The sequence below is a fragment of the Adiantum capillus-veneris genome, chromosome 22 (genome assembly GCF_014529385.1).
Source record: "Adiantum capillus-veneris isolate H3 chromosome 22, ASM1452938v2, whole genome shotgun sequence".
Taxonomy (NCBI): domain Eukaryota; kingdom Viridiplantae; phylum Streptophyta; class Polypodiopsida; order Polypodiales; family Pteridaceae; genus Adiantum; species Adiantum capillus-veneris.
The window spans coordinates 102007242-102019887 of record NC_140952.1 but is presented as its reverse complement, the minus strand read 5'-3'; the positions used below and the strand labels follow the sequence as shown (position 1 = coordinate 102019887).

Genomic DNA, 12646 nt, shown 5'->3' with positions numbered 1-12646 from the left:
CCGATCAAGGGAGTTGAAAAGATTGTGCTAACTCCTACGAAAGACAATTCTTTCACACTTGTTGATGCACTTTGGGATCAAAAAGTACCTTTCGTATGTAACTGCACTTGCAAAACATGGTCTTGTCGTCAAATTTGTGGATGACAGGTTACAGTTCATGATCTCAGTTTTGGTGATGAAATTGTTGCATTTGGCATTTTGTGCCGACGGCTATATAAGCTCACTTTGTATGACAAGTGAGGGCAAAATTTTGCAAATGCAGCTGTGGATTCAAAGGCTCTTTCAGATGCAAAACTTTGGCATGCACGTTTTGGGCATTTGAATTTTGCCAATTTGCTACATTTGTAGAAATATGATATGGTCGCTTCTTTGCCGCCTCTCGAAGCACCTTCTAAACATGTTTGTGAAGGCTGTATTTTGGGTAACATACAACATTTAAAGTTTCCAAAGGATGGTTCAGTAAGGGCTACATGCAAGTTGCAACTTGTGCATGGTGGCCTACACAAACTCCATCCTTGGGTAATTACCTGTACTTTTGATGATTACTCCAAGCATGCATGGGTGTGTCCGTTTAAAGTGTCACAAAGTGATGACGTGGCATGCCAATTGGAAGAGAGATGGTCGAGTCTACCACCTCTAATTTCTTCACAATAGCAATATTGGAGAGGGTCGTACATCGCACTCACCATCCGCGACCTAGCTATTATATGCATATGCAGAGTGAGTACCATATATAAGCAGCAGACACTTTAGCTCCTTTCATTACATCGCTTTTCAATAGAACTGTAGTCGGGGACCTACCAACAGAGTGGACTATGCATAACATTGTGTCTATCTACAAATCCAGAATTCGCATTGCAGATCCCGCGAACTAAAGGAATATCATGATTGGCCACGTATCAAGCTTTATGAGACAGTGCTAAAGGGGTCATGTGCAGAGAGAGAGAGAGAGAGAAAGAGAGAGAGAGAGAGGGCTTGCAAGTACAAGGAGAGACCCGCTTCCGACGAGCCTACACAGATGATCACAACAGTAAGGGAGGACTAGTGGCCCAACCTGAAGTCAGCTTAGGACCACCTTTCAAGAGTTGAACAAAGCCAATGCCCAACTACCTCTTTGAATAATTGAATGCAATGCACGAGATAAACCTTTAAACAAAAAGAATGGGACCGTCATAAAACTAAAAAGCTACAGAATGCTATTTACTTGGTGAGCCAAAGGCTCTTTTCCCACTCTCTGATCGCACAAGCAACCACGTGGCACATTCCCACTGGCGCTAGCAAAAAGCTCAAATAACAATAAAAACGCCGCCGTGCAACGAGTCCGCAGACAGAGCTCAAAAGCACTTCGAACTTCTCCACGCAGGCAGTTCGCAAGTTCCCCAAAAGCCGCAAGTTTGCGAGAGATATGCAGCAGATCCCATTGCTTAATTCTCAAGATCCACACCAATTCTTTTCCGCACAGTTTGCCTGTGCAGCAGTAAGCTGGGTAGAACCGGAAAGGAATACCAGAGACCAGTTATATTTCGTAGATCATCAAGCTGGAGTGAGGAGCATGCTCAAAGATCAGATATTTCATGCGATCAACCAATGGAAGAGGTCTGTTCTTGTAACAGACTTGGACACTCCAAGTCAAGAATCAACCGCGATAGCACCAAATAACCACTTCCAAACAATTCACAGATCACAATAGATTTGCACTGGCCCGGCGGAGTTCCGTGCCTAGAGATATTGGCCCCAAAGACTGGCGCCCCTTTCGGTATTTCTTTTTATATTAATCAATCATCAAAGTACAAGAGAGCGGTTAGGGTTTCACTCTCAGACTCTGCGTCCAGATGCCCTGAGAAGTGAGGCCCTCACCACTAATTTAAAGGTTACAAGGGATGCCCAAAAGCAGAGCCCCAAAAGCTTCAAATCAAAAGCAATTGCTCTCTCTCTCTCACAAAGAGTCAAAACATGAAAGCAAAAGCATTCTCTCTCTCTTTCTCATTTAAGTAGAGAAAAAGCGAAATTTGCGTCGCTCATCATTTTCCCCAAAAAAAAAAAAAATCAGCCTCCCCAATTTTCGGAAATTAGGGTTTCTGGCAGAAATTAGGGTTTCTGTTGTCCGCCACGTCATCACTTTGTGACAGTTCTAGTGCTACTCATGAAACAGAAGATAATCAGTTGGCCTAATCTGGAGTCGAACCACCAAAACTCATTGCCTTCGTAGGCCCGTTCAGGGTGTTGGTGATGCAGACGGAAGAGGCAGAAGAAATGGAAAGAATAAACATCGAACTAGACATGAGGGTAGAAAAGCTTAGCAGGATCGATCACACCGAAGCTTATGATGGTCATCCTCAAGTAATTAAGCCGGCGGCCTTAGTGCTAGCTGCTTGCGCTTTTAGCAAAGAGTGCCGCTTTTAGTAGAGAGTGTGAGGGGATTAGTGGCAGACAGCTCAATGTCGAGGGAAAGGCATTGGGGAATATTGTCACTAGTGCAAGTCATGGTCTGCTAAGCTGTTGACTTCAGTCGCACTTCTCGTCCAACTCCATTGATAGCCTATCTGAAAATTTGATGAGTCGAGCAATTCACAACGATCTGCAAACAAATAGAAACATCTCTCATAACCAATTCAACGCAGAATATGGTGTCCGTAGGAGTTGGTTAATGTATAGCTCCAAGGAGATGCAAGAGCATTGTAGCAGAAGTCAAGTAGTCAATCATGTAGGTGCCTACGCTGTCGGCCAGGATCAAAAGAATAGTCAAAGAGCAAAAGCAGAAGCTAATTCTTTTCTCCACACAAAGAGCTTTGATGCTGCAGAAGCCGGAGAACAAGGACTACGAAGCAATAGCATTTCCGGAGACACGCATACCAATATGTCAACACCTATTAAACTCCAGCAGTGAACTACTGTTGGCCATTCAATGGGATAGCAGAAAATTTAATAGACAATATGGTCAACATAGTGTCCTGTAAAGAGATTCTCTTTCTAAACCGCGTGCAGGTGGCAGTCAATGCGATCGCAGTTGAGATTAGCAACAATAGTATACTGCAATGTTGCTTTTCTGCATATGCATACGAAGCAGGGAATGCTGGTGGCAGATTCTATGAGCAAAGGTCCATGTACGCAGCAGCTATTGGATCAAGTTCAGATGGTTGCAAATGCAGACATCAATTTGGCATCGATACATAACGCGAGTTAGTCAGCAAGGAGGCAAGAAGACATAATTGCTGACCGAAGCAGCTTACAACTGAGAGAGAGAGAGAGAGAGAGAGAGAGAGAGAGAGAGAGAAGGTAATATTGATCATAGGACATAGAGCATAAAGTTACATCTACATGTTTAGTATACGGCAGGGAGGACATATATTCACAACACTACACGTTCCAATTACACAAACGCGACTCCAGCTCGACAACATTGCAAGGTCTGTTATCTGCATCCAATTGTCCATGCGCATGCATTTGCTTGGCGCAACACATAAACGCTACGGGGCAGGGCACGCTTCCGTTTCTTATCATTTTTGGAGAGACCACAGTGCCAGCTCTCCACCATACTTTTGTATGGCACCTCTGTATGACGTGCACAATATACTTTGCACTTTCAGTGTGTCATTTCATTGCAAGACGATATGTTTAACTATTTACATTGCTTTTTTGTGCTTGACTCACATATCGGATGTAGATTGGACAATCAAACAACAGGAGTACAACATTGCAGGTCAGTAAAGGACCTCATTTTTGCAGTTCATTCATGCTTTATCTATTTACTTGTTCTAGAATTTTCCGCATTACTTCCTTTGCTTTGGTTTATTTGGATCTGGTTTTCAGAAGTATACACTCAATGTCGATCAACATCTGCACGTGAGTTACACATGTAACTTTTAGCATACGATTGCTTGCCAAATTTATGTGATGTATTACAGAAGTGAATATACAAGTAGTGAATGCATGTGGTGTATCACATTAGTGAATTCACCTTGTTCATCTTTACTTTTAGCTCTAAATAATTTATACCATACTAGCTTACCGTCCATGTTTGAAATCACTGCATTGTATAGAGATTGGAGCATGCATTGCATAAACATTATAGCATTTATCAACATTATTGCATCTCCTCCCATAAACATTATAGCATTTTTCAAATGTATATCCCTTTCACGCAGTGCCGCCCTTGCCAAATTAGTCTTGCTCTTATTCCCTTCAGTGCTAGCTGCTAAAAGTCAATTTGCATATGTCCTATTATATTCTATAGATGTTATATATCAAGGCCCACCAAGCAAGACTAGTTTAAAAGAAGTGTTCGTTCAACATTCTTTTGTTTCGTTGTGCATGTTATGCAGCCAAGGTGTACTTAATCCTGTTGTCTTGCTTGAAATAGAAGCCCTAATGAAAATCCTTCCGAGTCGAGATACTCTTAGAACACGATTATTTTGGTCAAAGAAATCTACCTCATCTGCACGATTGTAAAGTCCAAACAGGTTTTCAAGGTGGTCCTCGTGATAGACTACTTGATCAGGGCAAATATCGTCTTCTGCAAACCAAGAAAGTGAAAAAAGCTCACTCTCTCTCTCTCTCTCTCTCTCTCTCTCTCTCTCAGAATTACCGTCTGAGAGCTCTCCCAAGGAGTTCTGCCACCTAGCTTCTTCACAATTTCCCTGCAGGAAGAACGACCATTAGTGCAGTACGAGACACCAAAACGCAGTGATTGCAGCACTCACGGTGAAAGGGTTCTTCCATGCATTCTGCATCGTTGCCCCTCGGTGAGGAAGCTGCCCAGCATATGGCCAGGTGACGTGGCATTATTATTTACGCGGGAATCCACAATGTCCGGGCTTTCACAAGATTTTTGGCCGCCTTTACAGTGGCACCTCGGGGCCGAGCGGAAGTCCTACAGCAGAAAATGTACCTCCACAAAGAAACCAAAACAGACCGTTACGGTATTATTTACCTACCTCACACACAAAACACACACACACGCCAAAATGTGCTACCCAAACTGGGGCCAAGCCTCTCAAAAAGTGCAGACTATGACTCTATTAAACTACAATCAATAGACTGCATACTTTTCACCAATGGCTTAAATAAAAAACACTACCTGCATAGTGCAAGCACACAGTGCACGGATACTTTAAAGAGAAGAAAATTCTAAAGTGAAAATAAAAGAAAAGAGAAAAATAAATGTAGTACTGTGAAATCAACAACCTTTTTATATGGACACAAAAAATCTTTTGACTTTCCACCTTCACGGGTCTTTTCATTTCCTAAACTGATGAGCCATTCACTTATGCGCTTAAGATGTTTTGAAAGGCTTTATATTTTTTCGAGATTGGGGAGACCTAATGGAACCATGACGTGTTGTTTTTCTTTGGCAGACCATGACACTAGTACTCAATATGTTTGTGCACAATTTAATTGGGCCTCAACAAGGCCTCAACTAGTTCCCTTCTACAATCATGGAGCTAGAGAAACTGGTGCAGATGGGGAGGGCTTCGATGTCAACGATGACATTGTTCAAGAACCATTTCAAGATTCTCCATGGGCAGTGGAGTAGCATTTCGTTCAGTTGTATAGAAGAGCAAGTTCCTTGCTCAGTACGTTTTCTAGTGACCACGTGCCAAACATCTAGTCCAGATTCTAACGTCCATCTTCTCACGTTTCAGGTGAATCCTTGAGACGTTCACTAAAGCCGATGAATAGTGCTAAATTGTTTTGTTGATTGTGGTGGCACGGTGATGGAGCGTATGCCTCTTCAAAGACATTGCATCGCATCGAGCTATATGTCGCAATTTTTGGAGCACTTATTGAGCCTCGCGTACATCTGCCTAGAGAGCTTGGTGCAACTCTAATTTTTTGGCAATGTGTCATGATCCATAGACATGGAGCCACCTACACCTCAGACAGGCCATCCGCATCAAACATAGGTCCTTCCATGCTATATGCTACCTTTTTACCCGGCCCCAACCACACACCACTCTTCAATGGCGACTTGGCCACTGAACGACCCATTGCAGTCCTATCACACGATTATAGGTCCACCTCCATTAATGGTGCAAGGCATTCCATTGCAAGCACGTTGTCCATCCCTTCATAGACCGTTTTCTTCCACGTTCTCTTTGGGCCCATCACATCCACCACCACAATTTCCACGCCCATAGCTTCAATCATGATGCATTTTGTACGGGTTATGTTCCATGATTTCGTTGTAAACTCTTTTTAAAAAAATGTTTTTGGGATTAGTTTAAGTTATGGTTCGTATGTCGTTGTTGATTATTTGTTTATGCATTTAATTTTTAAACGTTTATTCATTGTTGCCTACAAATGTATCATTTTTTGTTGGTCACATAAATTTATTAAACATGAGCTGAAACAAAGCAATAGTGTTTGTACCATAACTGAAAATAAAGAACAAAAAGACATCGACAAGGAGCACCTACTAGTCAAAAGGTGTTCCTTGCTTGTTTGTGTATGAAGCGATATTGGGTGCATTTCGTGCTCACCCCTCACCCTTAAATCCTTTAGACTGTTCACCATCAGTTGTCTCTCTTTCTTGTAAAATTAAACTCGATAGTTTTGTAAACCCACACAAAATGAGGTGAGGGAGTGGGGTACAGAGAGCTGGGCGCCCATAAGTTGCCCCACGTATGGACCCTATCAAGAATTCCCACGCTTGGTATATCCTCCAAGCCATCTATCGTATGGTTATCTATTGTGAAGTGCAAAGCGGAAAAAACAATACAGACGCACTCCACAAAACACAGAGTTGCACATAAGAGCTCTACGAAGCCTTCAATGCACTAGAGTCTATGCCAAATCTAACCGAAGAGGACGTCGATTATTACACTGACATGGCGTTTTAAAAAATGGGAAGACAAAGGGTTGCCACATCATTTAAACAAGTGCGTGAGCGGAGGGAGGGGGTGCCTTTCATCTCAGGCACAAGTGCATGATGAGGCTATCCCCAAGACGGTGAAAGCCGGAGAACAACATTGCAAAAAATCAATGTCTTAATCTATGGGTGTTTGTCTTATTACTAGTATTTTCATGCTATTGTTTTGGAGTCTACTATTTTATGATTGTCTATACATGTATTGACAAAAATATAAAAATGCACGATGTCTTTGTTTTTATGTTTGTATTTTGGTGTTGGGGGGGGGGGGGGGGGGGGGGGGGGGGGGGGGGGGGAGAGAGAGAGAGAGAGAGAGAGAGAGAGAGAGAGATGAAATTGGGTAGTTATTGTCAAATTTTTAGGATTTTTTGTTTTTTAATTTCTATCTCAATAGATGAAAATGGTTGGTGGGAATTTCCTCACACACATTCATATGATCTAACTTTGTTAATCGACTTTAACTTGAGGGAAGGTAAAGCTACACCCATTGCCTTCTTTTCAAGTTCTTTACAATGTCTATCCCTTTTAATCCCTCTATATCACTCCCTTTGTCCCCTGCTATCCTCTTTGTCCACCATGGATGTTGCCTCGTGGCCTAGGTGTCACTCATTAAGTTTGCCTTTGAGGGTGGTCGGGCAAACTTGGAGGCTGCTTTCACTCAACAAACCACACAAGAAGAAAAGAACAAGGAGCCCGTCTCTCGGGCTATGTGTTGAATGGCCTAAAATATCTAGCCAAATATGAGGAGGAGTTAGATAATGACCATTGCCGCACATGGCTATGACTTACCACGGTGAGAAATTGCATAAATATAGTCATGACCACATTGGCCAAGAAGGATACGTCACGGAGGCGAGAAGGAGTGAGGTACGTGAAGCGATACGTCACGGAGGAGAGAAGGAGAGAGGTACGTGAAGCGACGTATAGCATCCACCAGTTTCTTGGCTTAGCCAAAGTATGTGGGTTGGGCCACCATGCCCCAAAGACTTCTGAGATTCTTGGACGCCCAATGCTCTCGTACCCTTAGTCACATTTTGTGTTATCTGTTGTAATGACTATGGTGACTGAGAAGGAAACTTTTAAGTAATGAGTTATTTTTCTCCTTGTCTTTTGCAATTCTTGAAATGCCATGTCAAATTGCGCACTATAAATTGAAAGAGAGTCCATTTTAAGAGGGTGGTGTGGGGGACCTCCTTTTAGGAATCTATGCGTTGAATTCCCAATAAAATGCTCGCCGATAAAATATGTTCCCTTCATACTCCGAGGGACCTTAAGGTACCCCCCCCCCCCCCCCCCCCCCCCCCCCCCCCCCCGCGGAATTTCCAGACTCAGTATCATTTCAAATAAGTGAAATAAATATCTAAAAGACAAAATAAATATTAGGATTAGATTGGATATTCACTTGAGATGCATAAACTTAAATAGAGTTTGCCAAGTTGTTGGCCGTAATTATTTTCCTTATGAAAAAACTGAGGAGACAACAACCACCATGTTGGAGTTGGTTCTTTTTCCATGTGGCAACATGATTGGAGCCCTCCAAACTAATCGCAACCTTCAATTCTTTGTTTGCTTGTCACCTGCTAAAAAATCAGACTCCACCAAACTTCACTTCCTGGAACTCCAACATAAACAGTTTAAGTGGGCTTGTGGGAGAGCCCACTTAAACTGTTTACACGCCAAATGGGTGCATGCCCATCCAATACGAGGGATGGGCAAGAGCTATCACAACCCAAAAAGTCGGACAAGGTAAATTCAAGTATATACTTGCTAGGGTCCTACCTACCTTACACTAATGCAAGGAACATTACCAAGAATACAACTAAGGTTGAATGTCTACCAAATCAATGAAATCTTCACCTCCACTACTCTCTATACTTAACCAGTTCGAGCCGTGGGTGTAGATACTTAAGTGCCGATTTTCAAAGGCTAAGAGGAGTAGCAAATAAGGTTTTAAATTGCCTAAGCATACACTAAGTAAGTACACAAATTTTGTTAACATGGCTAACAATAACCAAGAGAGTAGAATGAACATTGATAACTTTGATTTTGCACATGAAGGTGCTAATGATGATGCCCCCATGTTTGTCACTTATCTTGTTACTAGGTTGCAGCAAGCTATGGGCAACCCTGCTTTACAAGCCGAAGTTACTCAACAACTTTGTGCTTATGGGATTTCTCTTCCTCTCTAAGTGGAGAGAGAGCTTAGGAGGCCTCTTGAAGAGACCTATAAAAGAAGACTCTCTCCCATACGGGAGGAGGAATCCAAAGAGCAAGAAAGTAATGAAACTTTAATTTCCTCTGAAGATGTGGCTCCACAAAGATAGCGGTCTAGACGATTGCCAACTCCTCCCAAGAGGAAACGTTCAACCCACACTCCCTCTCCTCGTCATTCCAAAAGGGAAGAGAGGAAACAAAGGATGCAATGGGCAAGAAAGAGGTCACCCTCTTTTTCTTCTTCTTCACCTTCCTCCTCTTCCGATGAAATCTATGGATATTCTCCTAGGGAATACAAGAGAGGAGGACATCGCAAATCATACCCTGCATGGCGAAGGTCACACAAAAGCTCAAGAAGTTCAAAAAGGGAGGAAACAATATCTCTTTTCTCACCTATGATGGCACCTTTGGTTCCACCGACAAAGTATTGGCCTTCATCCAGCAATTTGATGCGGCCTTTGGAGACGAGGGCTTCACGAAGTCCTCCAAGCTATGCCATGTAGCTATACCAAAAATTGGCTCGTCAATGGTGGGCTAGCCTTCATGGCAACGGCAAAGCATCAAAGACATGTAAAACTCTATGAGTTTCCATCATGAAACAATTCCTTGTTTGCAAGCAATGCAAAGGACAAAGTGCTCATCAAATGGTGCAGTTTGAAGCTTCACTCCCATGAGTCTATTCACAAATATGTGAACAAATTTTGGGAAAACCTTGCTGACAAGCACAGAAGGGCCTTAATGTTCAAAGAAAATGATTGGGTCTTACTTAAGTTTCCTAAGGCTCGATTTAGGCAAACGACAGGCAAAAATCCTACGGGCCATCAAAAGTATTATGCTAAATTAGCAAAAAGATACTATGGTCCTTTTCAAATCTTGAAGCCAATCAATGAGATGGCTTATCAACTCAAGTTTCCCAACCATTGGCTCATACACAATGCTTTTCATGTGAGCCTACTTAAGCCCTACAAAGGAGAGCCACCAAGTGAACCAATTATTGAAGAACCTCCCAAAATCAAAGACCAAGAAGAGGTGCTACAACTTGAAGCTATCCTTTGGCATGAAGACAAGGTACTATGACATGGTAAGATTATCCAACGGTATCTTATTAAGTTTAAAAACTATCCTTTTAGAGGTGCTGGATGGATGCAAGGAACACAGCTTAAGGATAGTATGAACCTTGTGAATGCTTATAATGCTACATTAGAGTAAGCAAATGTACAAATCTCTTTTAAATGACCAATGTTTTCGTCTTATAAGACTAATTCTCTTTTTTATTGTGCACAAATTTAAATAGTATGCATGCTTAGAATCATGTTTGTGATGACGACGTCCAGAAACACCAAGTGGAATTTGTCACTCTACTTGGGAGAATGAAATGGACTAAAGAACAGACATGCTTGCGGTCGTTATGTCTCCCAAGCACCAAAAGGATTAGTCATCCATCTTGGAAAGATGTCATAGGGTAAAAAGGGATCCTCTACCCGCTAAGCATGATTGATTAATGACTAAGGCTTTATCTCTTCTACCTCATAGTTGAGGATGACTATGATTTCAAGAGAGAAGTAATGTCATAAAATCTAATATTTAATCAACCCAAATGTTTTTCTCATATTAAACTGATCATTTAATGTGGAAGAGTAAACGAGAACCAAGGTTAGAATATAGACATGTGCTTACAGATCTATCTCACCATGGGGCCAATGGTAAAGGGGTCCAAATGAGAGATGGTTTGTCAAAGAGCAAGGCTAACCAATGGAGCTTAAAAGACCTTAGGGTTAGCTTCATTGAAGACCTCCAAAGGTTAGTGTTAAAAAGTCCTTTGACCTTAGGTAAGCTAGGGCTAAGCTTGAGGTGGGAACCGAGCCCAAGCTTGAGGTGCTTGTCGTGCTTGATGACTAAGGTGCTTGTCTTGCTTGATGACTAAGGTGCTTGAGGTGCTTGTCGTGCTTGCCGATTAGGGAGCTTGAGATGCTTGTGGGAAGATGAACCAAGCTTGAGGTGCTTTGTCATGCTTGCTGACTAAGGTGCTTAAGGATAAGGTGTTCCACAAAAGTCAACAACTATCCCTACAAGGAGGGGATGAGCCCTACAAGAGGGGGCTAGAGAGAGAACACACACCCTCATACAAGGCAAGCTTGGTACAGAGAAAGCAAAAAGGATACTTGTCAAGCTCCTCCTCATGTTGCCCTCATGAAGTGCCTAAAGCCTATTGGTTAGCCTCCCAAGGGGTCCAATGATAAATTAATAGATTTAATGTCATAAGATCTAATATCTAACCAACCCAAATGATTTTCTCATATTAAACTGATCATTTAATGTGGGAAAATAAACGGGAATAAGGATTAAGATATAGACATGTGCTTATAGATCTATCTCAACACGGGGCCAATGGTAAAGGGGCACAAATGAGAGATGGTCTATCAAAGAGCAAGGCTAACCAATGGATCATAAGACCTTAGGGTTAGCTTGATTGAAGATCTCCAATAGTTAGTGTAAAAGTTCTTTGACCTTAGGTAAGCTAGGGCCAAGCTTGAGGTGGGAAGCCGGCCCAAGCTTGAGGTGCTTGAGGTGGGAACCCGACCCAAGCTTAAGGTGCTTGATGATTGAAATGCTTGAGGTGCTTGCCATGCTTGAGATTCTAGTGTTGTACTTGAGGTGAGAACCCAACCCAAGCTTAAAGTGCTTAAGGGCCAAGATTGTAGTGGGAACGAGGCCTAAGCTTGGGGGGCTTGATGTGTCAAAAGTCAAAGATCCAATCCCTACAAGGAGGGGGCTAGCCCTACATGAGGGGGGATGAGAGAGAACACCCACACACTCACACAAGGCATACTTGGTACAAAGAAAGCATAAGGGACACTTGTCAAGTTCCTCCTCATGTTTCCCTCATGGTGTGCCTGAAGCCTATTGGTTGGTCACCCAAGGGGTCCAATGATAATTTAGGAGATTTAATTAATTGTCTTTGCATTTATCAAGTCCTCTCTCTCAAAGGGTAAAGGGGGACACTTGTCCCAAGGCTACCCTTGTTGCTTGTAATGCCTCCTGCTTGTGATTGGCTAGGCCTGGAGGGGTCCAATGAGCTTCAAGCATAAGCTACAAGAAGGGGTCGACCAAAGAAAGCTAGGGGGTTGCTTAGGGGGTATACAGTCCCACACACACTCTCATTATGCACTGTGCAAAGTGCAAGAGCTCCCTCTGCTTCTCCAAGCAAGTAGAGGTTGAGAGCCTACACCAAAACACTCTTGGCTATGGAGTGTAAATTCAACCAAGAGCCATGCTTCAATGCTTAAGCTTTCCATCTTCTCCATCTTCATTACTATGCTATTATGTATGCTAGCAAGAAGAGTGATGATAAGTGAGGAACTAATTCTTTCTCCTATGAAATGTTTCTTCTTCCTCTTCCCTACTTTCATTCCCTACTAGCTCTCTCCACCTTCGAAGGTGTTTGAGGTCTTGGGATAGTTAAAGCTTTCTTAAAAGTTTATGTTATGCTTGTGATGCATGAAGCTTCCCATCTTCATTGCATCACCTAGGTCAAAAGGAACACAAAGATTGTATTGTAGCAAG

At 42.5% G+C, this 12646-nt stretch overlaps 1 protein-coding gene across 3 annotated transcripts in view; it reads right to left on the bottom strand.

The window, feature by feature from the left end:
* Positions 1–4893, bottom strand: part of LOC147429925 (kinetochore protein) — a 106296-nt gene extending 101403 nt beyond the window's left edge. Inside the window, exons 1-3 of one of the 3 annotated variants that reach the window (XM_086496115.1) lie at positions 4701–4893; positions 4586–4637; positions 4431–4513 (exon numbers count right to left, since the gene is read on the bottom strand). In XM_086496115.1, coding sequence (XP_086352241.1) covers positions 4431–4513; positions 4586–4637; positions 4701–4730 — 165 coding nt within the window. In that variant the 5' untranslated portion in view covers positions 4731–4893. The remainder of the gene's footprint in view (positions 1–4430; positions 4514–4585; positions 4638–4700) is intronic. The other 2 variants (XM_086496114.1, XM_086496113.1) reach the window with 2 other exon arrangements.
* Between the last annotated feature and the right edge of the window lie 7753 nt (positions 4894–12646).